Source organism: Copadichromis virginalis, linkage group LG18 (genome assembly GCF_057382275.1).
Source record: "Copadichromis virginalis isolate Kocher_CV1m ecotype Utaka linkage group LG18, C_Virginalis_male_GT1.1, whole genome shotgun sequence".
Taxonomy (NCBI): domain Eukaryota; kingdom Metazoa; phylum Chordata; class Actinopteri; order Cichliformes; family Cichlidae; genus Copadichromis; species Copadichromis virginalis.
Window position 1 is genome coordinate 7790970 of NC_140635.1, and position 24814 is coordinate 7815783.

The window sequence follows — 24814 nt, forward strand, 5'->3', positions numbered from 1 at the left end:
TTATATTTAATATAACCACACTACAGACCGACAAGCGCCTGTTTTTATGCATTGTGGTTAGCAACAATGACAGTAACACCATTGTTAGGTATTTTAGTACCACGGTTAGCATTTACAGAAGATTGTTTTATACGGAAAAGAGTTACTCAATAAGGCCCATCTACTAGTTGTTTTTCTCTTTCTATGTGACCCAAGAATTAATGTGTAGGACTCACAAGCTGGTACCTCAAGGTCGAAAACACCACAGAGATGAGACCACTTCCTTACTCCCATCCTCCCTTTTTCTTTATCTCCTGGAAAAGGCTCGTTAAAGGCTAGGTGGTTTGTTTCAGAATTCACTGATGAAAGAACTCTGTATTTTATGTCTAGGAGTGTATTTTGCTGGGATGATCATAAATTGTAGCTGAACTGATAAACTACACAAGGGATACTTTGCTCAGAAGGCAGGAAGACGTTTCCTTATTTGGTCTGTACCGGTTTGAACTGGGAAAGCTGACACACGAACCTTTTTTCATCTATATAAACTGCTGTGTATCAAATAAACCTTTGAGTCGATTTGGGAAGACAACCTGAAGCAGTCTGTGTTTCCTTGTTCTCCCAAGCTGCTCCCGACGTCGTAACTAACCCAGCTGAATGGCATACCTGAGTGTTACTTTAAATAATTAGGAATCTTAGAAGGAAAGGACAGAACTCTGCTTATCGCTCACGCCACGGAGGAAACCCGGGAAGGCAATTTCCTTCAATTTTGGTGTCAGAAGTGGGATTACTGACAGAAGGTAAATATGCGTCTTTCATATTTATATAGAGACCATATTATACCTCTCTCAGTGATCGATCCATAAAAAAACGGGATATGCTGACGAAGTTTCACTTAGTGATCCAGAGAGATACACTGACTGACTTCCTCAGTCCCCGAATAAAGTAAATTAACCCTTGTGTGGTGTTGGTGGACACAGGAAGTTGCCTGTTGTCTTGAATATTTTAATTTTGTTTAAAAAATAATAATAATAATAATAATTAATTGTTTAATTAAACGTACGTTAAAAAGTGAGAAGTTGCTCACTCAGAAAAAGTGACACAGAAAGTTGCCTGTTGTCTTAAATACTTCTCGTTAAGTGAGAAGTTGCTCATCAAAGAGTGACACAGGGAGTTGCCTGTTATCTTGAAACGTACGTTAAAAAGTGAGAAGTTGCTCACTCACAGAAAGCTAGTAAATAATTAAATTTAATTTTGTTAAAAAAAAAAAACGAAAGAAAACTGAAAACGGGTCTCACAGACCCGATTACCATACAAGGGTTAAAAGCAGTAAATTAAAAGCAGAAAGACACAGGAAGTTGCCTGTTATTTTACGAGAAGTTGCTCGTTAAGCGAGAAGTTGCTCGCTAAGTGAGAGTTGCTCACACAAACAAAAAATTGCTAGCAATAAATTTAAAGTGACCTCAGCTGTGCCGCAGCGAAAATACTAACATAAATCCTCCTAGCGTGTAAACCCCTCTGGAAATCACTGAACATGGGTCAGAATTATTCAAAGACCACAGACAGGTCCGATAAAAATCTAAGGTACCTGTAAAACCAAAAATTAATAAAATACAAAATAAAGTCTCAAATAACGGCTCAGTATAACTCCCATTTCCGGTTACGTGTAACCTACGTCCGCGAATCGGTGAAGACGTCCATGATCACGTATCCAGAACATGCGGGAGTGCTTATGTGACTGACTTTGTTTACAACTTAAGAAGTTCAATGCATTCTAATTTATTTCCGGAGCCTTATCCCGAACGATTATCGCCAGAAAACAGGTCAGTAGAAATGTTGAATATCATTTGTGATAAGAAAAGTAGTCTGCTTAAAAAGTCCTGTAGAAAATATATGATAGAATGCCGCGACGTGATGCATCAAATGTTACCGCTATGGACAAAAGGAGGGTAAATAATGACAAAGTCGCCGATTTCTTTAAGAATCTAAAGAAATTCCTGCTAACAATGTCCAGAGACAAAATTGACTTAAATGCAGTAACTATGTGTAAACAGAAGCCTGATGAATCTATCCTAGTATTCATAAAACGCTTTATGCACTGTTGGACAAGCTAGAGGTGCAAATTTAGCTCAGTTTTCCAGCAGCCGCAGACACCCAAAGCAAAAATGAATTTGTGTATTTCATTTAACATAAAGGGTGAAATGTTTGCTGACACTGATAACAGCTTATGTTTTCTCTGCCCTATGTACCGACATGATGGAGAAGGAACATCCTCTGTGTCAGCTGGACCCTCAGCAGAGAATGAACTCAACATCCTTTTTGTCCGGTACTCTATGTCACACACTGTGCCAAAAAAAAACGTGTACAGACGCCACTAACAGGTAATCCCATGACTGGGAGCCACACTTTTGTTTCTCTCACACTGTTCAACAACATGATAACTGCTCACACAAGTGAAGGTCAAACAGTGATTTTGTTACATAACTCAGACATAGGTTACGAAATATGTCGACACATAGATCTAACCTACCCTATCCACTGTACTATTTCTGCAGTTACATTGCCAGCTGAATACCAGAATATGACATTGTGGTCAAAAAGTGAGAATGATATAGGATTTATTGACTGTACACTTTATCACGTACACCTATTAAAACACAACAAGCAGTATATGTCAAGCAGCATCCCATTTCCACGGAAAAAGCCGCAGTCCTAGATGTCATGATAGGAGATTTATTGACTACAGGAGTAATAAAGCCCACACTCCTGTCAATCCTGTGCCAAAGCCTAACAAACCTGGCGTATGGCGTTTCATACAAGACTTAAGGCAAATTAATGCAGTCAACATTCCTCTGCCACCTCTCGTTTCAGATGTTCACAGCATATTGACATGCATTGCATACACACTTTACCGTGGTGGAAGACACACAGCCGTTATTTGCATTCACACATAGAAATCAGCAGTACACTTGGACTCGTTTGCCCCAAGGCATGATAGACAGCTCTGCTGCTTTCTCAATGGTGCTTCACTCCTCCAGGGCTGCACCCTGATCCACATGTGGATGACCTCCTCCTCTGTGCTGAAAGTGAAAAACTATGTCAAACTGCTACACACATGCTTCTCCAGCACCTCCAAAAGACGGGCCACAAAGCATCAGCAAAGAAAATGCAGTACTGTCAGACTTCTGTTCAATATTTGGGATTCACACTGTCTCACGGAAAACATTCCATGACTGCAGACAGGGTCAAAGCTGTGACCTCCGTCCCTCGTCCCACTACACAGAAGGACATGTCGTCCTTCTTAGGCATGGTGAACTATTGCAGACAGTGGATACCAGACTGTTCTTTTCATGACCACATTCTGCGTGAATGCTGCAAAAAAGACAAGCCTCCTCGAATACTGTGATCCACAGAAATGACTGTCTCTTTCAATGCATTAAAGGGAGTGCTGACCTCCGCCACTCAAAGGTGCTGCCTGAATTGTTCAGGAATGCCGGCCTGCCTGAGGGCAGTAGCAGCTTGCTCTATCATGATAAGGGACTGCGAGAAGCTCACACTCTCACATGACACTATTCTATACACCAATCACCAGGTCACGACCATTCTAGCAAACATAACTACACAACATATGCAAATCTCACTATAAAAGCGAGCAGCACACCTGATTCGCCAGCACATTTATTGATCCTATGCTGTGTTCTTCTGACCGACAGGATGGCTCAGACAGGCTTGACGATCATGACTGCATGACACGTATACAGGAATCCACAGCACCACGTCCAGATTTAGAGCAAACACCTATCTCAGACTCAGCCACGGTTTATGTGGACGGGTCCTGTTCAAGGCCGAGTGACAACTCATTTCTTTGTGGCTATTCAGTGGTAACAGTGCCTGACATCATACTAGAGGCTCACTCATTACCATTTCACTCAGCACAAAAAGCAGAGCTCATGGCTTTAATACGCGCCTGTGAGCTACATTTGGATAAGCATGTGACGATTTACACAGACAGCCGCTATGCATTTGGCGTTGTGCATGACTTTGGCACATTGTGGAGACAAAGAGGATTTAGATCTGCTGATGGAAAATAAATTGCTAAATTGTGATTTTGTTCAAAGACTTTTTCAGGCTATACAGCTGCCATCGGCCATTGCAGTTGTAAAAACGAAAGGACACAGTACAGCTGACACAGACGAAGCAACAGGTAATGCCTTAGCAGACGTGACAGCCAAGGCTGCAGCTGCATCACAGCTCCCACCTCCGCAGGAAGTATTATCTGTGCCCCTACAGCTGCCACTTGTTACACTCCCAGACTATTTAGAAACAAATGTTGATTTAAAATTCATACAAGAGCAAGCCTCTGCATGTGATTACACCTATTGGGAGAATAATGACTGTACCTTAGATGACAGAGATGGCTTATACAAAATCTTAAGGGTTTGATTGCCCTCCCATATTCCCTGATGCCAGTCCTTGCCCGACATTTTCACTGTGTGAGTCATGTCGGACAAAGAGGGGTAATAGGGGCAATAAAATCAAGATTTGTAATTGAGAAAACATCACACGCAGTAAAACGCATATTAGCAACCTGTCTAACATGTGCACGAACTAATGTAGGAAAATCAAAAGCAAAACATCAGCATTTACCACAACCAGATTTTCCATTTCATACATTACAAATTGATTTCACACATATGCCAGCGCAAGGAAGCATCAAGTACTTACTGGTAATAGTGGATCAATTTAGTAAATGAGTAGAAGCTTATCCAACCTCAAAAGAAACTGCAGAAGTAGTCTGTCAAAAGTTGAGCAATGAAATAATACCCAGATTCGGAATACCTCACCAGATTAACAGTGATAGAGGATCTTCATTCACATTAGAAGTAATTCAAAAGTGTGCTAAAACTTTAATGACCTGGGTCAAATTACTTACTCAAGTCCTGTGTGAGATTAGAATGACTCAATCTGCAGTAACCAAATTATCTCCATTTGAAATAAGATTATTTCCAACACCATGGTCAGCTTCCAGAGGGGCACCGCTAGTAGAAGGTGATGTATATTGCATTGTCCACTGATGTTCACAACCTGGTAGAAAAACTGAATAATAACTATCAGAAAGTTTGTCTCTCTCAGCTTTTCCCCTCCACAGTTCCACCAGTGGAGACAAGGAGACGCATGTTGGAGAAGCCACTAAAACCAAGGACACTCTGGGAGGCCGCGTTTTCCAGCCCCCCAGGCTTTACTGGCAGTGACGAAGAACCAGCATCCTCACAGACGGACAACCTCAGTGGATTCATGCCAGCAGGGTTAAGACCAGCCCAATCGGACCATCTCAGGCGTCGGATCAAGCAGACGACATCTCCGGCGAGCCAGCGCCCGGAACTAGAGCAAATAAACACACACGGGTAGATGACATCTCCGGCGAGCCAGCGCCCGGATCCAGTGCACACACGCAATCACTGATTAACACACAACGTCTGAAAGAACAACGACAAGGTACTCAAACATCCAGCAGGAACAGAAAGCCAAAAGTACCACATGATGTCTAACCTGATAAAGCCAGACTCATTCCATCCTGATAATGGAGAAAATGAAATGCCCATTGTCATCATACGACGCTTATTCAATGTCTCTCGAACCTGGGACCAGGCCAGGAGACGAGTGAAGAACTGTCTTTCTTATATATTTAGGTTATTTATCATATCTATCGCATTAACCTTAGGATTTTTCTTTGCTATTTTGTATTGTAAACTGCAACCATGTTCACATTTCTCCAGGTCATATTTTGCTGACTATACCTCATGCTCCATTTTGCAAGACACCTACTTAATGCACTCATCACGCTCCCTAAAATCAGTAAATAGCAACATAGACGCCACTAATAAACCATCTTATGCGCCCTCTAGAACAGGAGCTAACGCCTGGTATGAAAATGCCAGAACAGCCGCTCGTGATTTAGGAAACAGTAACTGTTATGTCTGTTCAAAGGCTAATCCAGAACAGGTAATAGTAGGATACCCCATATCCGGTTTCCCCCTCACTGAGGGACTAGAGAAAATCAGCGGAAATAATGCTCTCTTTAAAGACGCTTTACAGTTGACTCTGAGCCCTCTCGACTGCCTACTTAGACACACACACACACCAACTAACCCTGAGACTCCATTAGGCGAATTATTGAAGTTATCTAATGACACCGCAGGGACCTGCGCCCCAATGAACCGCCCCAAGAATAGGTTAAAACCCTCACTGCCCTTAGGACAGATCCCTCTCCATTTTAATACTAGTATGATATGTCTGCGCAGACTAAAGTTAACTGGCCCAGACACACACATAGATTATACAAAGGATAACTACACATTTTTCTCTGACTCCCCAGGTGCACGCTGTAATGAGACATGGCTAGCTGTCTCTGTGGCTGAAGTTGTATCATATCTGGAGGAACACACACACAGTTCAAGTTCGAGCAGAGACTCGATCATTGTTCCCCCAGACGGTGTCTTAAATGATACTGACTGGGGGGAGTTATTTAAATCACACATGGTCACGCGCCTGACCAGACCAATCCCACATGCTTATTGGTTGTGCAATAATACCCTTAGATTAGCTTTACCTGTTGATTGGACCGGTACCTGTGGTCTAGTAACCGTTGATGTATGCTGTACTTTCATTCCCAATAACACCGCCCCTAACGGTTCATTCACACAAGCTATGAATAAACTTGAAGCATTGCAGATAGAACTAATTGCCAATACAGGTCACGGTCAGTGGCTACATAAGTGGCTACAGGACACGTTTGGAAGATGGAAGGAACTAATTGTAGCCTTTGTAACCGTTGCAGCATGTTTTTGATGATTATTGTCTGTTGTGTGGTACCCTGTGTACGTTCAATGATAACCCGTATAGCTACTAGTACAGCTACTTCAATGTATTTGCAATTGGCACAAATTGACCCAGATTATGTGTCTGATGTTACCAATGATGTTCCTGATGTGTATATTGAACATTAGGTTGTGAACTATTACATTTTATGATTTGCTTTTTATATTATGTTATTACATTTGTGATTTTTCCTTTCTATTTGAGTTATTATTTTTAAAAAATAATAAAAGAGGGGAACTGTTAGGTATTTTAGTACCACGGTTAGCATTTACAGAAGATTGTTTTATACGGAAAAGAGTTACTCAATAAGGCCCATCTACTAGTTGTTTTTCTCTTTCTATGTGACCCAAGAATTAATGTGTAGGACTCACAAGCTGGTACCTCAAGGTCGAAAACACCACAGAGATGAGACCACTTCCTTACTCCCATCCTCCCTTTTTCTTTATCTCCTGGAAAAGGCTCGTTAAAGGCTAGGTGGTTTGTTTCAGAATTCACTGATGAAAGAACTCTGTATTTTATGTCTAGGAGTGTATTTTGCTGGGATGATCATAAATTGTAGCTGAACTGATAAACTACACAAGGGATACTTTGCTCAGAAGGCAGGAAGACGTTTCCTTATTTGGTCTGTACCGGTTTGAACTGGGAAAGCTGACACACGAACCTTTTTTCATCTATATAAACTGCTGTGTATCAAATAAACCTTTGAGTCGATTTGGGAAGACAACCTGAAGCAGTCTGTGTTTCCTTGTTCTCCCAAGCTGCTCCCGACGTCGTAACTAACCCAGCTGAATGGCATACCTGAGTGTTACTTTAAATAATTAGGAATCTTAGAAGGAAAGGACAGAACTCTGCTTATCGCTCACGCCACGGAGGAAACCCGGGAAGGCAATTTCCTTCAACCATCGCGTGTCTGCTTGTTTATGTTCCACATAAACCTTTCACAATAAAGCTCAAGATCCTGTTGAGACTTTTCAAAATAAACTGAATCACGTGAAAGAGCAGATTATTTACGGATGAGAAGCAAAAAAGAGCCGCCAGGTGCTAAAAAATAGACCTTAGACTCAAACGCTAGAACAGGCTGTTCCCCGCAGCACCCTGTGTAATAAATACTCACAAAGAAAACGGCGGCTGTTACAACTTATGTCTAAAAATGTATCGTTTCATGCATCGGTTAAAACACTCGACTCCAGCTACATGACGCGCAGCTGGAAACACTTCACACAAGTCGAGCTGCCCGAGATTCACAGAATTTACAGAAAATGTTACATTTTTGTGATTTATATCGTTATCGGATGATAGAATTCTTATATCGGGATATGAGATTTTGGTCATATTGCACAGCCCTAACTCAAAGTATAAAACTGAAAAGCTCTTTGGAGGACATTTCTACCAACAACTTTGGTGCAAATCTCAATATAATAATTAAATATTAACACAAGGAAATAGAAACTTTATTTCAACTTAAATTTGAATTCCAATTAATGTAGTCAGCTTGAACGTCCGCTTTTGTGGAAAAAAAGAAGGGGAAACAATGTGAATTCTAAAAAATTAAATATCTATTGTTGCCTTCATTGCAGACAGATGGCGTTACCTTCACACCTAAACAGAAAAACCAGTAAATTGAGATTGAGCAGGTGGGTGAAACGTTAGATTGGTTGTAGTGGTGCAGCGTGGGAAAAATAGTAACTTATAATCATTTATATAGAGAAATAAGTCACAACAACTGTGCTGCTGCTCTTTGTGAATTTTAGCTAAATATTTGTACTTTGCTTTTTTTCAACCCTCGGCTTATAAATAAAATAATGTCATTCATATCATGTTGTACATCTGTTTTCAGAATGCTTTAGATACCAGTATTCAAGAGCATCTGGTCTACTCCACCCAAAACCCTGAACTGGTTTATAGAAAGACAAAAATTTCATGGATGTTTGTTTTTTCCCAGTAATTTCAAGCATCCCTTTGCTATGTTGTGTTTTGCCCACAAAGAGGCAGCATTGACCCTATTAATACTATATGTGACACGATCATATGCCAGATGCAAAAACTAAATGCATTTCTATGGCCTGTATTTGTATAGTGCTTTACTAGTCCCTAAGGACCCCAAAGTGCTTTACACAACCAGTCATCCACCCATTCACACACTGGTGATGGTAAGTTACATTGTAGTCACAGCCACCCTGGGGCACACTGACAGAGGCGAGGCTGCCACCGGGCCCTCTGACCACCACCAGTAGGCAACGGGTGAAGTGTCTCGCCCAAGGACACAACGACCGAGACTGTCCAAGCCGGGGCTCAAACCGGCAACCTTCCAATTACAAGGTGAACTCCCAACTCTTGAGCCACGATCGCGCCGTTTCTATTCTCATACAACTTCTGACCTGCATAAATGACAACATCTTTCTCACACCAGGTAAGTCTGATTTCGTGTGAACTTCAGTTTGTGGCTTTGTTTCAACTTAGGTTTCCTGCCCAAATCGGACCCACTTCACCACTTTCTCACCCTCTTTTTTTTGTATCCGCAGTTTTATTTCCTGGAGTAACACTATACTGTGGTTTGCACTGATGCCTCACAGCAAGCAGGTTCTGAGTTCGAACCCCTGCTGTGCCCTTTACCTGTATAGCCTGCATGCCTGTGTGGTTTCTCTTGGTTATTCTACAGGACATCTATGTTAGGTTAATGGGTAATTCTAAAGTGGCTATGGATGCAATGCAAATAAAGTGCCGAAATTATAGAATATGGTTATGCCGTATGGTTAAAATGTGTCTTTTAGTCTTAAGGGCTTTAACTGGCCAGTAATACTTCAACTCTATTTGTGCAAGTGCATTTTAAATCTATGCTAGACATCTAACATTGATGGTACTCGACCTTAACATTATCCTTATCATCTTATCATGCAAACCAACCGTCATGCATACAATGCAAATAATGAATGATTCAAAATGTAGTTTTCTGGTGTTCATTTCTCATATATATATAAGGATGAAGTAAGTGTGTTCATGCTGTTACTATGAATCCTCCAGACTGGTTCAGCAAATGCAAACATCGCCAATTTTCTTTGCATTCTTCTGTGGTGCCCCATTAAACGAAGAAACACAAATTACAGAAGTCTGTGGTCATGTTAGATCCCCCCCCCCCACACACACACATATGAATCAGAGACTGAAATAGAGCACCAAGTGAACTCTTCCTGAATGGATTGTCAAAGGTACGAAGCAAGATGAGTGTGCAGTGGTGACAAGATGTTTAATAAAGCTGGTGACTTCATGACTCAGTTTTCTAGCTGGCAGCATCAGCTGCTATACACAGGTCATCAAAGCTGAAAAGTTGAACTGCTACGACTACTAAAGCACAGTAGCTGTTAGCATTCTTTTTTTAAATCTTTTTTTTAATTTTTTTTTTTTTTTTACAGGAAATAGGTCTAGGTGACAAATGACTTAATCTTCATACTGTTCACAGAGGAAGTGAAGAATCTGGGAAACTAAGCGCAGCAGAGCTAAAAACAAACAAACAAAAACCCTCTGCAGATGAACTTCCTAGTTGAGATAGTTTGGTGGAAGGTATCTTAATACAAGGACTTGTGATTTGTTTAGATTACATTTCAAATAAAAAATATTGCATGAGCCTATAAAATTCTGTGTTTGCTCTTTAAATCTTTTTTGTAAAATAACGCTATAACTGAGTATTTACCTTTACAGTATAGTGCAGAACTACTAAGTAGCCTGAAATAGAAGTTATAAAGCAATTATTTTAAAAATACTGTGTATATAATTCTGTTGAATGAATACACTATCATTACAAAACAGTGTTTAAACTATTGCATTGTGATTCATGCCTAAATATTGCACACAATGTTCTATACATAATTTTTTTTTACATACGTATTAATTTCTTTTTCAAATATTCAGATTTGCTGTGGGGCTTCTCTGCTTTGTTCATAGTCCACCCAATGCCACCCCATTGAAAAATTCCTCGAAACGCCCCTGGTATCGGCATATCAAAAGCGAAAAACAAACAAACAAAAATCTAAAAAAATGTATCTTGTGTGAAAATTAAGAACGATATTTGCCTTTGAATATAATTATTTGAGTGTAAATTACTTTTACACTGTGCATATGTGTGTGTATGAGTGTTTACTTCAAAGGCTACAGCCTGCGAGATTGTGCGTGTGACTTTTCACCGCATCGAGGGTGAAAAGGGGTTCACTGCTCTCTCCTGTGTGGTTGTTCGTTTCCCCTCTGCGTGCCGCAGTTGTTCCTGTGTAGGCGGAGCTAAATAAGAAGAGGTTTATGAAGTAGGGGCATAGAAAAAAACACCCAGCAGCACCAAATTCACGGCGGTAACGTGTTGGTTGAGCGGGATCTCAAAGAGCCTTATCTATTATTGAGAAGGCTCACATGAATAAACGTTAACTCCGCCCGTTTTTAATCGCTAACGTTACGTCCGAGCGGTGCGGCTTAATTAGCTAAAACAAAGCGGACCCTCAGAACAGTTCTAGCTAGTCTTCGCTTCAGTTACCGGTTATATTCCGTTTGACGAGGACACTTTTTGGAAGCAAATGTTACTGTAAATCTACACAGACGTCACAAAGGTATCGGCTTAAGGTGAGTGGTTTTATTTTAACCGACATTTGTGACATTTACCGGCCTGCCATGGCTGAAATCACAATGACGATGGGGGAGAAGCAAAGAATGTGTGTCTTGAGGCTAAAAAAAAGTTTGGGTGTGGATTAACGGCAACTCTAGCTAGCGGTTTAGTTTTTAGTTCAGTGTTGGTTTCTTTGTTTGTTCAGCTCTGTAGCATGTGAAATGTTGGCTTGTTTAAAGCTACACCTCAAGCAGGCTCCTCGATAAAATCTCAAATTGAGCTTTGTGCTGAAAGTAGGCCAAAAAGTAGCCGCTTTGTACTACTGAAGAGGGCAGTGTGGGAGGCTAAACTGTGAGTGGACAGTGGGATTTGTCCCTCAAAGGGAGCTGCTAACAAAGCTTAATCTTGTTGAATCAAATCAGATATTTAGCAGAGGCTTAAATTGTTTTCCAGTTTTTTACTTGGCTTCTTGTTATACAAAGTTGTAGTAGTTATTGTGGTGTTGTGAAGTCATCAGATTTGTAAAATAATTGCTTTTAATTCCCAAGTTATCAATCAGAAACTGCCTGGTTTGAATAAACAATGTGGTCATTTGGCTCAAAGTTTAAAGCCACCCCCATTGTGTCCTAAACAGCCTTTAAGTTTAGTCTGCTGTCCTGAGAATAGAACTTCCCTTTTGTAGACCCACACCACCCTGGGAGACTTGTAAAGAATATCTTGAAGAGACCACAGCTGGACTATGGTTTGGTTAGACTGCATTATGGACTGTAAACTGTGGTTGAGGATATAGTAAGATCCAGGATGACTTAAATCTAGGTCAGCTTGGTTAACCAGATTCTTAAGAACCTCTTGTTCAGCCTTGGCCACAGCTGTGATTCAGCTATGTTGACGCCAGCACTCCAGTTGGACAAGATTGGTCTTGCTTGCATCTTCCTGTAAAGGAATAGCAGCCTCGGGCTGTGTTTTGTCTTCCCTGAGCAAGCTGAGTTGGTTGAAGTAGTAGTTGGTGGCCATCTAGTTGTTGCTTTAATAAAGTGACTCGTGTTAATTACTGACCAGTCTTGGCTTGTAGACAGCATTATAATGACATGGTAACGGTGTCATATGGAGGTGTGACAAACACCTATGTATTTGATCTTGTACAGCAGTAGGGCACAGATAATGTTCACCAGGCATGTTAATTCCAGACATGCCTGCAGACTGTAGCCAAATGTGCACCAGTGAGTCACTTCCTTAGTTACATTGTTGTGCTGTTTAGGCAAGGCCCTGCAAGTATCCGGGGGAGTTTTGGAGGGTCATTTAACCTTACTCAGTGCCTTAGCCTGCTTCTGACTGGTCAGATGTGAGTCACAGATTACAGGACCTCCAGTGACGGCAAGACAAAGCAACTGGGAGTGTTTGTTTGAGGAGATATAATCATGATCCTTTCATAGATATTACGAGGCTTGAGTCAGTGGTAAAATGTGGTAGTTCTCACATCTAAGAGGAGAAAAGTTTCATAACACTTCATCGTTGTATTTTTACTCAGTTGTATATAGTATTTGTATTTGTATTCTATTTTTATCTTATTGTATATTTATTTTATTTTATTCTACTGTATATAGTATTTTATTTTATTCTATTCTGTACAGTTGTGTACTGTATTTATTCTTATTGTATTCTAATTTTTGCCTCATAACTTTTGCACTGTCCACTTCCTGCTGTGACAAAACAAATTTCCCACGTGTGGGACTAATAAAGGTTATCTTATCTTATCTTATGCAGAAAGAAACGCATGAAGGTTGGTAGATGGACCCGAGGCCATTTTTACAGTGGATTTGTACTTCTGCGTTAACTCAATGCTCATAGGTATAGTGTTACCACAGACCCTTCTGTAACCATATGCTGTAACTTGACTTGTAGCTCCCTAGAAATGTAACTGCACATCACCAGGTGGGTAATCCTTTTATGGTCAAAATGAATCCATTTGCAGCCTCTTAAACTACAAGGACTCGCTGCTTGGTTTCTCACTTTAAAGCGAAAATGTTTGCCTCATTAACTTTCGGCTGGGAAAAACAAGACATGGGAAGACACAACCCTGTGAATCATCAGGGTTTTCTTTGGTTACAACAGGTCTTATTAAAATCTGTTATAAGTCAGAGTAAAAGAAATTTCCCAGAATAACCTCTCTTTTGGTGAAAAGCCCCCCCATCCCCCAAAAATGTAAAGACTGCTGGCCTGCTGTAATTGATGGAAACAATGATAAAATTACATTACAAAACATTTAGCATGAGCAATTTCAAATTTCAAAGCCTTTGGAAGTACGTCAGTTAACTAATTTATACAGTGTTTAATGAAATCCAGCCGTAGTAAATTCTTAATGCAGTTTTTATTTAGGGAAAACTGTTCTGGCATGTAAAAGATAACTGAGCAGCTAAAATGTTCTCACTTGGGATCAGACTGAGTAAACTCTGTAAACAGAAAGAGACATTTACATAGTTTCCCACAACATAAATTTGGAGTTTGTTAAATATCGAATGCATTATCTCATCCCTCTGAGGAATGTTGAGAGATGGGGATCTTTTTCATACCTGAAAAAACTTCAAACAAACTCTACAAACATTTTTCAGCTAAAACAATAGATTTATCTGTGTCAGAGTAAGATTTCATGACTGCTGGATATCTAACACACTGGATATGTTGGATTTACTCACATTTTTTTTTTTTTTTAGATTTTAAAAGCAAGAGCTCACAGGCTTAGGCTCGTCAGAATAATCAAATCTCACCTTAAACTTTTTTTTCTTCTTCTTTTTTTTTTGCAACAGATAGTTTAGGTAAAACGAATACTTTGACTTTGTTGATAAAGAGGTCAATATAAAATAAAGATCTGCATTCTTGACAATTAAGGCATCAGCTGAACACTTGTTGGTGGAAAGAGTAACTTCAACTGTTTTTTCTAGTCAGCTGGTTGCCAGATGATGGTTTCTGATTCTGTAACAGGAAAAAAGTACACAAATTATGCACACGCAACGAAAGGAAAAACAGCTAGAAAGTAGAACATGGTTTTTGGAAGTGCTACAAGGGAATCACTGAAATTGCAAGCGGGTCATTTCCTTCAACTGTGCTCTGACAATGGACGTGCCCATCCTGATCCTTCAACGGCCTATTGGATGAGGCTGGGTGTGGTTTGATTAAGGAAATTGATGAAAAGTCACGCTGAGTTGTTTGGGGGCCTAATGAACCAAGAGTAGACTGTGACTTTCAGCAGCAGATGTGGACCGGGTGGCAAACAGAGCTTGGTTGTGGGGGAAGGGTGCTCGACTCGGTCTCTGAACTCCCAGATGACCCACTCTGTAAGAACAATGGGGACTTGTGTTGTAAACCATCTTTCACTTTTGCATATTTCTCAGAGAAGATTTGGAAGAGTCACGCTTTCACCAGTGCGCTTGCTACAGTAGCTGTCAGTTTTTTAAGGCCCACATTGTGGCATTACATGATATCCATTACATAATGAATAAATGTACATTGAAACAAGGCGGGAAACCATGTCAATGTGGAACTTTTAAAGATGGTGTTTAAAGCAACAGCTTGAGCTAGAGAAATCAAACTAGGTTAGATTTTTGAAAGCTGGTGCTGCCATGCTGAGCTCACAGTTGCAGTCAAATATGGTGCTATTGAAGTTTGTCCACATTTAATTTAAGAACACACAATTGCGTCTCCTTTCAGGTGCACATGGATAGCTGCATACATAAACACCACCTCTATCCTGAAAAGCCTTTGTGATGATTTTCTGCTTAATTTATAGAAACACTAAATGTTTTTTTACCAGTGGTTGTACAAAAGAAGCAATTTATAGATGTTTGTTTCCATGTTTGGATTTAGAAACTTCGTGTGAAAAATTAGATGTTTGATAACATTTAATTGAGAAAATAACTGAAAGATTAATTAAATAATCATTAGTAAAAGCCCTGGTTTCAGGTAGGAGCCCATTTATTAAATGTAACATATGATATTGGGGATTGTTTGTGCATCGGAAAAGAAATGATTATAATATTGTCTGATGACGATGGGAAAAATGAAAGTGTTACAGGTCTTACTGTGCAGGGATACTGTGCATCTGACCACAGATATCTACACTGCATAAGATCAGACTTCAGAGAGAATAACAGTAAAAGGGACAAAGATGAAGAGCAAAAATAAATTTAATAAAGTAGATTAGTATCAGAAATTGTCACAGCAACAAGTTCACAATATTCAGTGTCTAATAGTGTGATGCACATTTAAAATGATGTAAGCCAACAAGAAACCAAGTGGCTAACCTCAGCTCACATGAAACCAGAAACCAATGAGAAACGAGCAAGAGTCACGAAACATTTTCCACGTTAAATATTGGCATGCACAAATGCAAATAGTTGGCATAAAGTGATATGTTTTTGTTCAGAATTGGTGCTTATTCTTTTCAATAATTTCATTTATATGTATGACTTTTTTGTTTAAGTCATGGGCTAAAAAAGTGCAAAGATTATTCAGCCCGTGTGGGTAGAGTGTTGTCTAGACAACCATTTGTTTTCTTTTGTTCTTTTATTTATTTATTTATTTTTTATTTTCAGCCTGAGGAAGTCGAGGAAGCTGCACGTCAGCAGAACCTATTTGGCAGGAAGCTTTTTGCGGGTGTTCTGAATACATTTGAGATTGACATGGGGGGGGTGCAAAGTAGACGTAGGCTTTTAGATCATGTCATGCTTCTATTTTTCGTGTTTATCACATAACACTTTGTACAGAAACACGATTTAGCTTTAAAACACCATAAACACAGCCAGTCATTATTGTTTTGGACTGCGGTCATCCACAATTTAAACAGACATATATATTATGGAATACTAAATACTAACAGATGTGCTTCCTTTTCACCACACCGGGCTTAACTGTTCATATTTGTATTGACAGGCAAGTCACAGAGGAGTCAGGACAGCAGGTTTTTAGGCTTCACTTGGTTGACGTGTTTTACTTTAAATCAGAGCAACTCTTTCATTTCCACATATCAGCCTAACAATTTATGGGACCTTTTTTTCCTAGAGGAGTTGTCGGGCATCAACTTTAAATCCCATTTTAAAAGAGGTGGTCTCTCTCCTCAGACTTTGTGTAACACATGATGACACACATCTGCAGAGTCTGAGTCAAAACTTCCTTGTTTACTTCTTGTGTTTCTCATACTTACCCTGCCTGAGAAAATCCCAGCATTGTTTTAAGTCAGAGATATCAGATGTAATTGTATTGCCCCAAACTTGGGGTTTGTTTGCGTTCAGTTAGGCATTTTATTCCCCCTAACAGCTTGCTGTCTTAGATTTGAACCATTTTGCTTGGAGGGGGCCTTTGAGCCTGTCCTAGCTATCATAGAGTGAGAGGTAGGGTACATTCTGGGCAGGTAGTTTATTCCACACTAATGCAAAGAGATGGACAATTAGTGACATTCACATTTAAACTTACAGCAAATGTGGAATCACCAGTTAACCTGACAAGTCTTAGTACTTTGAGTGAAAGCGAGACTATGGAGACAGAAATCGAACCCTTCTTTGTGTTGCTAACCGCTACAGTCCTGTTCTGCCTGCGAATCTTAAATTATCAATCAATATATGATGTTCTGTTTTCCTTTCAGAAAAGCAGTTACTGGGATGATAGTGTCTAATGTAAGTCAAAATAAGAGAGGAGTCGATTTTCTGCAGGACAAAAATAATTCTCAGTGAATTTTCATCACAGAGCGTGGGGTCTGGTCCCTAAGGCATCCTTCTGATTGCAAATTGAATCAAAACGCCTCGGGGCTGATGGCAGGCAGCAGGCAGCAAATCGTAGTAAAAGGTGCTGTGGAGGACTGAGTTTCAGTCAACTTTTCTCAGCAGTTGTTGGAAAAAACTTTTTTCATTTCTTTTCTTTTCTTTTTTTTTATGGCTATCCAAAGTAATCCATGGAAAATGACACAACTTCTGTTAGCGTGTTATGTTTTGCCGGTACGTTTGGAGGATTGGACGAATATGTTTACTTCTGCCAGTTGTTGAACTAACAGTTGGAAAATTGTAACATGGTGCACAACCCTACTTGCTGGTAATTATACAAAATACCTCAAGTTTAAAAAAATCTATATTTATTTCCAGATTCTGGGACCAGAGTAGTTCCTTTTCGGCCCGAACTGGAATTGGTCCTGATGAATGATTTACTGGTTGTTTAAATAAGACAGAAAATAAATAAATAAATAAATAAATAAAAGTAAAAAGAATCAGAACAAAGGTTTTTGGTCTTACACCAAAGGAAAGTCTCTAGCACTGTGGTTTTTGAACAGGTTGTTGTAAGTGGAGTGTATTTACAGTACCTTAAAGTATTTTTGTTATAAAGTACCTAAAAATGAGAGAAAATGAACAAACTTCTGTTAAGTCACACAACACGGACTTTTTGCCTTAATTAAATGTGGTCCAAGTGTGCTAAGACTTTTCGTTGATCAAATTACTCTATAAATATTGCTGAAATCTCTGGCACTTTGCATTATACTTAACTTTGCACAGACAGTGTCAGATTGGTTTAGAAAGTGTGGCTCATGTTGCCAACAACATGAGATATTTTTGAATGTGGTTACACATTGCATTGTTCAAGTGCTACATGTGACACACCAGTTTCTTCATCAGACTGTAGGCCCGTGCTGGTTAGCAGGATGTCGTCTGTTTTACTTTAAACCTTGTTTGTTTAAAGCTTCCTGTCAGAGGAAGACGGACGGTGCTGACTACTGGGCCTCATGGCATTGTAAAATTTTAGACAGTTATGGAAGTTGTAGGTATCTTGATGCATGCTCGGTCATCCAGGTGAGGAAATCTGAAAAAGTTGAGTCTGTTCATCCGGCCGTAGCGTTTTCAGTCCAAGTGACTCATCCAGGTGATCTGAAGAAGTCTTCAGAAGAAGAGTGATGAAACGTTTTTCCTGAAAATGCTACGCCCAGATGAACACAATCAACTTTTTACGATCGGTTGTAGGTAGTTCTCCTATAACCCACTTATGTTAAGAAAACTGTGTTTGTACAATGGTTCCCTTTTAATTTCCTGTCAGTAAATAAATAATAGCCTCTGTGTTTCAGAGGAATGGCTGCCAAAGCTGAATCTCTTGATATTGATTCATGGTGACATTTTCTAGTAAAAGTGGACTTTGAAATTCAGTGTAAGGCTATTGATATTGAAAGGTAGCATTTGGATGTGAGCACTTATTTAAGAAATGCCTGACCATATAAGATAAGATAAGATAAGATAAGATAAGATAACCTTTATTAGTCCCACACGTGGGAAATTTGTTTTGTCACAGCAGGAAGTGGACAGTGCAAAAGTTATGAGGCAAAAATTAGAATACAATAAGAATAAATACAGTATACAACTGTACAGAATAAAATAAAATACTATATACAGTAGAATAAAATAAAATAAATATACAATAAGATAAAAATAGAATACAAATACAAATACTATATACAACTGAGTAAAAATACAACGATGACAGAAAGGATTATTGCACTTAGTATTATTGCATATGTATGGATGTGTGTGCTTGATCAGTTAAAGTCTTTATTATGGAGTCTGACAGCAGTGGGGAGGAAAGACCTGCGAAATCTCTCCGTCCCACACCGTGGGTGCCGCAGTCTCCCACTGAAGGAGCTGCTCGGTGCTGTCACAGTCTGCTGCATGGGGTGGGAGATGTTGTCCATCAGGGATGACAGCTTAGCCGCCGTTCTCCTGTCACTCACCACCTCCACTGGGTCCAGAGGGCATCCTAGAACAGAGCTGGCCCTTCGGATCACCCTGTTCAGTCTCTTCCTGTCCCCAGCAGAGATGCTGCCGCCCCAGCAGACCACGCCATAAAAGATAGCAGAAGCCACAACAGAGTCATAGAATTTCTTCAGGAGTGGGCCCTCCACTCCAAACGACCTGAGTCTCCGCAGCAGGTACAGCCTGCTCTGCCCTTTCCTGTAGAGGGCGTCTGAGTTATGAGTCCAGTCCAGTCTATTGTTCAGATGAACATCCCAGTTACTGCAGTTGTACTGGTAAGAGCTGTGCTGGTTATTATCAGCAGGAGCTGAATTGTTATGAAAAAGTGTGACACTACAATGCAGCACCAATGGAGAACTTGTACTGTCTCCATCAGCGTGACCATACAAAGTCATAGTTAGCCACAGTTTACGCATGTTCTTGTAAACATTAGGCTCGCAGGTCTGTCCCGTCTTCCCGTGTGGTGATTCAGAGCAGGTTTTAAATGGGAACATAACTGTCACAGTTGTGTTATCACTTGTATTTGTTGGCAGGTTTATTAATTTTTTAAAATTAATTATGACATTTTTAATCATTACTTACCAACAGTGTGCGGCAAGGAAGCAGCATGGCATGTAGAGGACCAACTCCTTCAACTCACATATGGTACAGACTAATCTGTGTAGTCACAATGTGAATTCAGAACTTTCTGCTAATACACTGAACGTTATTGTGCAAGAGTAATATGAATACTGAATAAACCACTTTTACCACTTTTTCTAAGATCATACAGAAAATCTGATAAGTAAATGGGGGAAATATGCTGGAGATTCCCTGATGATGAGTGTAATTGCAGCTATATATGTGTGTGTGTGTATATATGTATATATATGGCTGTAGCCACTGTAATTTGACACAATTACAGTTGCCACACTGTGCTTTCATTGGTTAAATGAGGTCGTGTGTGTGTGTGTGTGTGTGTGTGTGTGTGTGTGTGTGTGTGGTTTTGTTTTTTTAATCAGGGCGAGCCATGGGATAGATATAAATGAGAAACAAAGAGAGAGCAACTTCCTAATCACAATATAGACCCACCTCAAAACATATCCTTTCACTGAATGTTTTTCCTACATAAAGAAATTGGTTGATTTTGATCCAGCTTCATCCTCATTTCTGACTCTAATGTGGACCATAATTTACAAAATGAACATTGTTAAATTCAGTAAAGTTAAAACCAGCAATGACATCAGTTGTACACCCACCTCAAATGTCACAGTCTAAAGCCAAGCCATCTTGTTTTTCTATAAACAATCACTGAGCATCACTGTCTTAGAATATATTTTAGTTTCAGTAGTAAAACCAGTTGAATGTCAGTGATGTAGAGTAGCAGAAGCCAGCATTGGAACCCTGAAGGTTTAAGCTGTTTTGGGTTAAATTACCAGCGAAAACTTCAAAAAGTGCATTTGGGTAAACTTTAAGGACCATATCACCATGTGCGATGGAGTGGCTGATCAAAAGAAGTTATAGCATATGAAAGGTCCCTCATTTATCTTTTGATAGACTCATCTGCAGCTTTTTTCCATAATCATCATGTAGTTTAAAGCATGTTACACCTTAACTGGATCTTCTGTAGCAGATTAGATGTTTTTTGAGGTTACCACTAACATAAATCCTTTGAAGTCCCAAATATTGTCATAGTGATCGGTGTTCAACCTTGTATGTAGGACATGCTCCTATGCCAGTTGGCGTTCTATCATGTTTTACAGTTGTGAGAAGCTGCTTAGCCACACAGTCTGTTACAAATTAAGCCTTCACACTGTTTAGCTTGAAGCTATCAGTTCTTATCAGCTGCACATGTTAATGTTCTATCAATACTATTGAACAAGTAAGAGCCTTTCCCATTCAACAGTCAGACACTGGTTCAAATAAAACTGTTAAGTAAGTGTTTCTAAATAATTCAAACTAAGCAGTAAGTTGTCTGTCTGGATATTTAAACCCAGTAGCTTGTTAATAAATGCAAAGGCTATGTTAAATTAGGTAATGTATCCTACACTGTTGTCATTAGCTCAAAGGATCTTTAAGTCTCCTAGTGATCTAGGTGGAAGGAAACTTTTGTTCCTTTTTGTAGGTGAACCTGTCGCTCAGCAGTTGGGTGTTGGCTGTAGCTCTCTGCTGCTTGCTCTTTCTCTTAAATTTAATGTAGACAACTAAGACATAAATGTATATTTAAGGAAAGACCAAATGAGTCGCGAGTTCAGAATATTTCCTTCAGGAGAGATGTGTAAGCCATGTCATGCCCAAAGATTAGCAACACAAATACCAATGCCTTTGACAAAAGGAGGCATTGAGTGCCTTCAAATCTGTCATCTCTCTGTAATTTGTAGTCGACAGACAGAGTTGGCCTTCAGAAATGTCGGGGTGGAGCTCAAAGTCTTCACATCGTGCTGGATGTGTTTCATGTTGAAACATTTTGTCCGTCTTGCCACACAGTCTTGTTTGTGTCCGAGTTTTAGTTGGTTGTAACTCTGAAGAGAGATTGTTTACTGATCAACTGAAAGAGTGAGCTATAATCTGTTGTTCGTGACTGCAAAGATTAAAAAAAAAAAAAAAAAAGTCACACTGCAGTGCACTTTTTCTGCTAATGTCATATTTTGTTTTTGGTTTGTTTGTTTGTTTTTTACAGAAATCAGAATCAGAAATGCTTGATTAATGCCGTAGGAAATACATGTTCTTATTTTTAACTGAGAAACTTGCTTTAAGTCGGTCAGTATTTCCGATATAATAGGAAGTGGTTATTTTGTGGTTTCCCGTGCTCTCTGACCCACTGCACAACAGCAAACATACATACATGCACCTTTCATATCAAAACTTGTCTTACATAAGTGTTAAATGACCTTTCTTTTTCTTGGGTCACATGAATAGACTTTGGTCCCTTGCCTATTATCCAAACAGACTATTTTGAGTCACAACGATTGGATTTCCTTTAAACAGACTATTTCCTTAGTGTTATCTTACTGTGAGTAAAACACTGAAAATTGGTTTGTGAGTTTGAGGATTGGGCAGACAGTCAAGAAGTGTGTCGCTGGAGATTTGATAACGGCACAGATTCAGGAGGCGGTATGAAACAGCCTCACCAAATATGGGAATGTACATGCATGTGGACACCCTTAACTCTTTTTTTTTTTTTTTTCTGGTATGGGTGGAGTTTTCTGATATACATTTTATTTATTTTAAACCAAAATGACAAAACTAATAAACAGACAAGAAGAAATAAAACTAAGTTGCGCTCAACAGTTTGATTTTACTCCAGGGGTTGAATTCTTAAAATCTGTCACTAAATTGTTAAGGAGACTAGTTAGAGTGCAGTAGGATTCTCTGCACATCATGTTTCTTTGTTCATCTTTATAAATGCACATTCACACCTTTTCTTGATCTCATGATGTTAACTACAAGCTTTTTTTTTCTTTTTAAATACTTCTCAATGAATACTAATGTTTATTTAGTGTCTTATAGTTTCTATATCTTGTGTATATACAGTTGTTTAATTTAAATTGGGACGAGTTACATATTTCACACTAGCTAATATAGTTTGCTAATCTGATGCCTGGGTTCACAGTATGAGTATGAGGTACTAAACTTAAAGAAAATCTTGATCATCTCAGTTCTGCTTTTTTTTCCCCCCCACTTTTGCTGTGTGGTTAGTACACAGTGTGGTAGAAAGGCATCTGTTTAATCAACCACAAGTTATTCCTTCCTAGTTTACATTCTCTGGTATGGGCAGCTTGAAATTTCGTCATGCCTGCTAGAGTCATTACATGTTTTCTGTTTAAGTCATTATGAGATACTTGGACAGTAAAGCCTAAGAGAACACTTCAGTCTTGTTCTATCTTCCTACTTTTGTCGAATTTCATTAGTAAGCCTGAGTTGGCCTAAAAGCATCCAAACACAGTCCGCCTGATACAGTCAGGAAGTTGATCCATGGAAGTGATGATGAGCTGGCAGCTGAGGCCAGCTGAGTGTGGGTGAATCAGCTTTCCTTATTTAGGATTTTCAAAATGGGAATGGCTCCTCCCTGCTGCTGCTTTCATCTCATGGTAAAGACAGAAGCTCAACAACATATGATGGGATAGACATTAAAAGACTGTCATGATCAAGACTTAAAGCCTGTTAATTCTTTGGCAAGTGTTTTAGACATTTGACCCCCAGATGTCCGTGAGTTTGCAAGTTTGTGTTGTAATATTTACTCCAAATTTTTCAAACTAATAAAGCTGAACTAAAAATGACATTTTATTAAACAATAAAGTGTCAACTTAAATTAGCTAATTTAGGTTTAACTAAGTGCAATGCTGTAGTGCCATAGAAGCTAATGTATAGAATAGAATAGAATTCAACTTTATTGTCATTGCACATGCACAGGTACAGGGCAATGAAATGCAGTTTGCATCCATCCACAAGTGCTTTAGTGATATAGATATATTACAATATATATTAGCAATAATATAGATATGTAAGTATATTACAGAAATGGGTCTATTATGGTATGTTATAATGTACACGGTATGAAGTATGTTGTGAATATTCTATAAGTATGTACAGCTGTGATGAAATTAAATCTGAAACCTGGTATGTTTTTAAAAAGAAACCCATCTTCCTGTATTTTAGGCCACACAAGTTTCAGATCTCACTGAGTTTGAATGTCTTTAAAGTTTTTTTTCTGTGCCACATTCAACCTCCACAACCACAACAGCACATGCCAGCACCTTCCTCTTTCTCTTTGCTCTCTTAGAATTTAGTATGTTTGTAAAGCCATTTCAGCATGTGCAGCTGTTGTAAAAATGTGTCCAATGTAGATGTTTTAATGTCATCTATCAGTGACCTGTTTTGTTTTCTCTGTTTTATTTTGCAGATGGACCTGAGCTTACTTTTAATAGCAGCATTATCAGCAGCCCTCAGTGGCAGCTTGGCACAGCAAGGTAGGAAGTTAAAGTTCCCGTTTTGCTCCTTTTCTTATCTTAACTATTAATTATAATCTAACCTACTGCACAAGGTATTTTCATCCCTTTGCAGTACAGCCACAAGAGCACTAATTTACTAATATTTATTTTTTCATCCTAAGAATGTGGAACTGTTTCTCTCAGGAACCTGTTTCAGGGAACTAAACGGGTCAAAGTCTGCTGATGTAGCAACAGCCTTTTTAAAAAAAATGTTTTTACATGCAGCAAAACCGAGATACAAGGCCACATGTAGGCTTTTGCAATCTTTTAAAAAACACAAGCACTCACGCAATATAACAAGCAGAGTGAAGCCTGTTATATTTTCCACGAGTATGTGAGGGTTTGCTTAGGACTGCGTGACATAAATTTCATAATTACAAAGTGTGAACATGAGGCACTGTTTGCAGACTCCTCTTCAGAGACGTTATCGTCACATGCATTGACAATATAAAAGATGGGCCTAGCCACAGAGATGTCACCCATCAGTTTCTGATGTCCAATGTTTTGGTGATTTGAACCTAAAGGTGACGAGTAGGAGGCGAATCTGACCTGGCATGCACACCACTTAGCTAAGACCCTGAATAGTCTTTGTTTCTGACATTTAGAATGACATAAAATACGCAAAATGG

General features: G+C 39.3%; 1 protein-coding gene across 2 annotated transcripts in view; it reads left to right on the forward strand.

Moving 5' to 3' along the window:
• The first annotated feature begins 11090 nt into the window (after window positions 1-11090).
• LOC146687177 (integrin beta-1-like) overlaps window positions 11091-24814 on the forward strand; it is a 32010-nt gene continuing 18286 nt past the window's right edge. The window contains exons 1-3 of one of the 2 annotated variants that reach the window (XM_085439660.1): window positions 11091-11457; window positions 13205-13288; window positions 24098-24164. In XM_085439660.1, the coding sequence (XP_085295786.1) occupies window positions 24098-24164 (67 nt within the window). In that variant the 5' untranslated portion in view covers window positions 11091-11457; window positions 13205-13288. The remainder of the gene's footprint in view (window positions 11458-13204; window positions 13289-24097; window positions 24165-24814) is intronic. The other variant, XM_085439659.1, reaches the window with a different exon arrangement.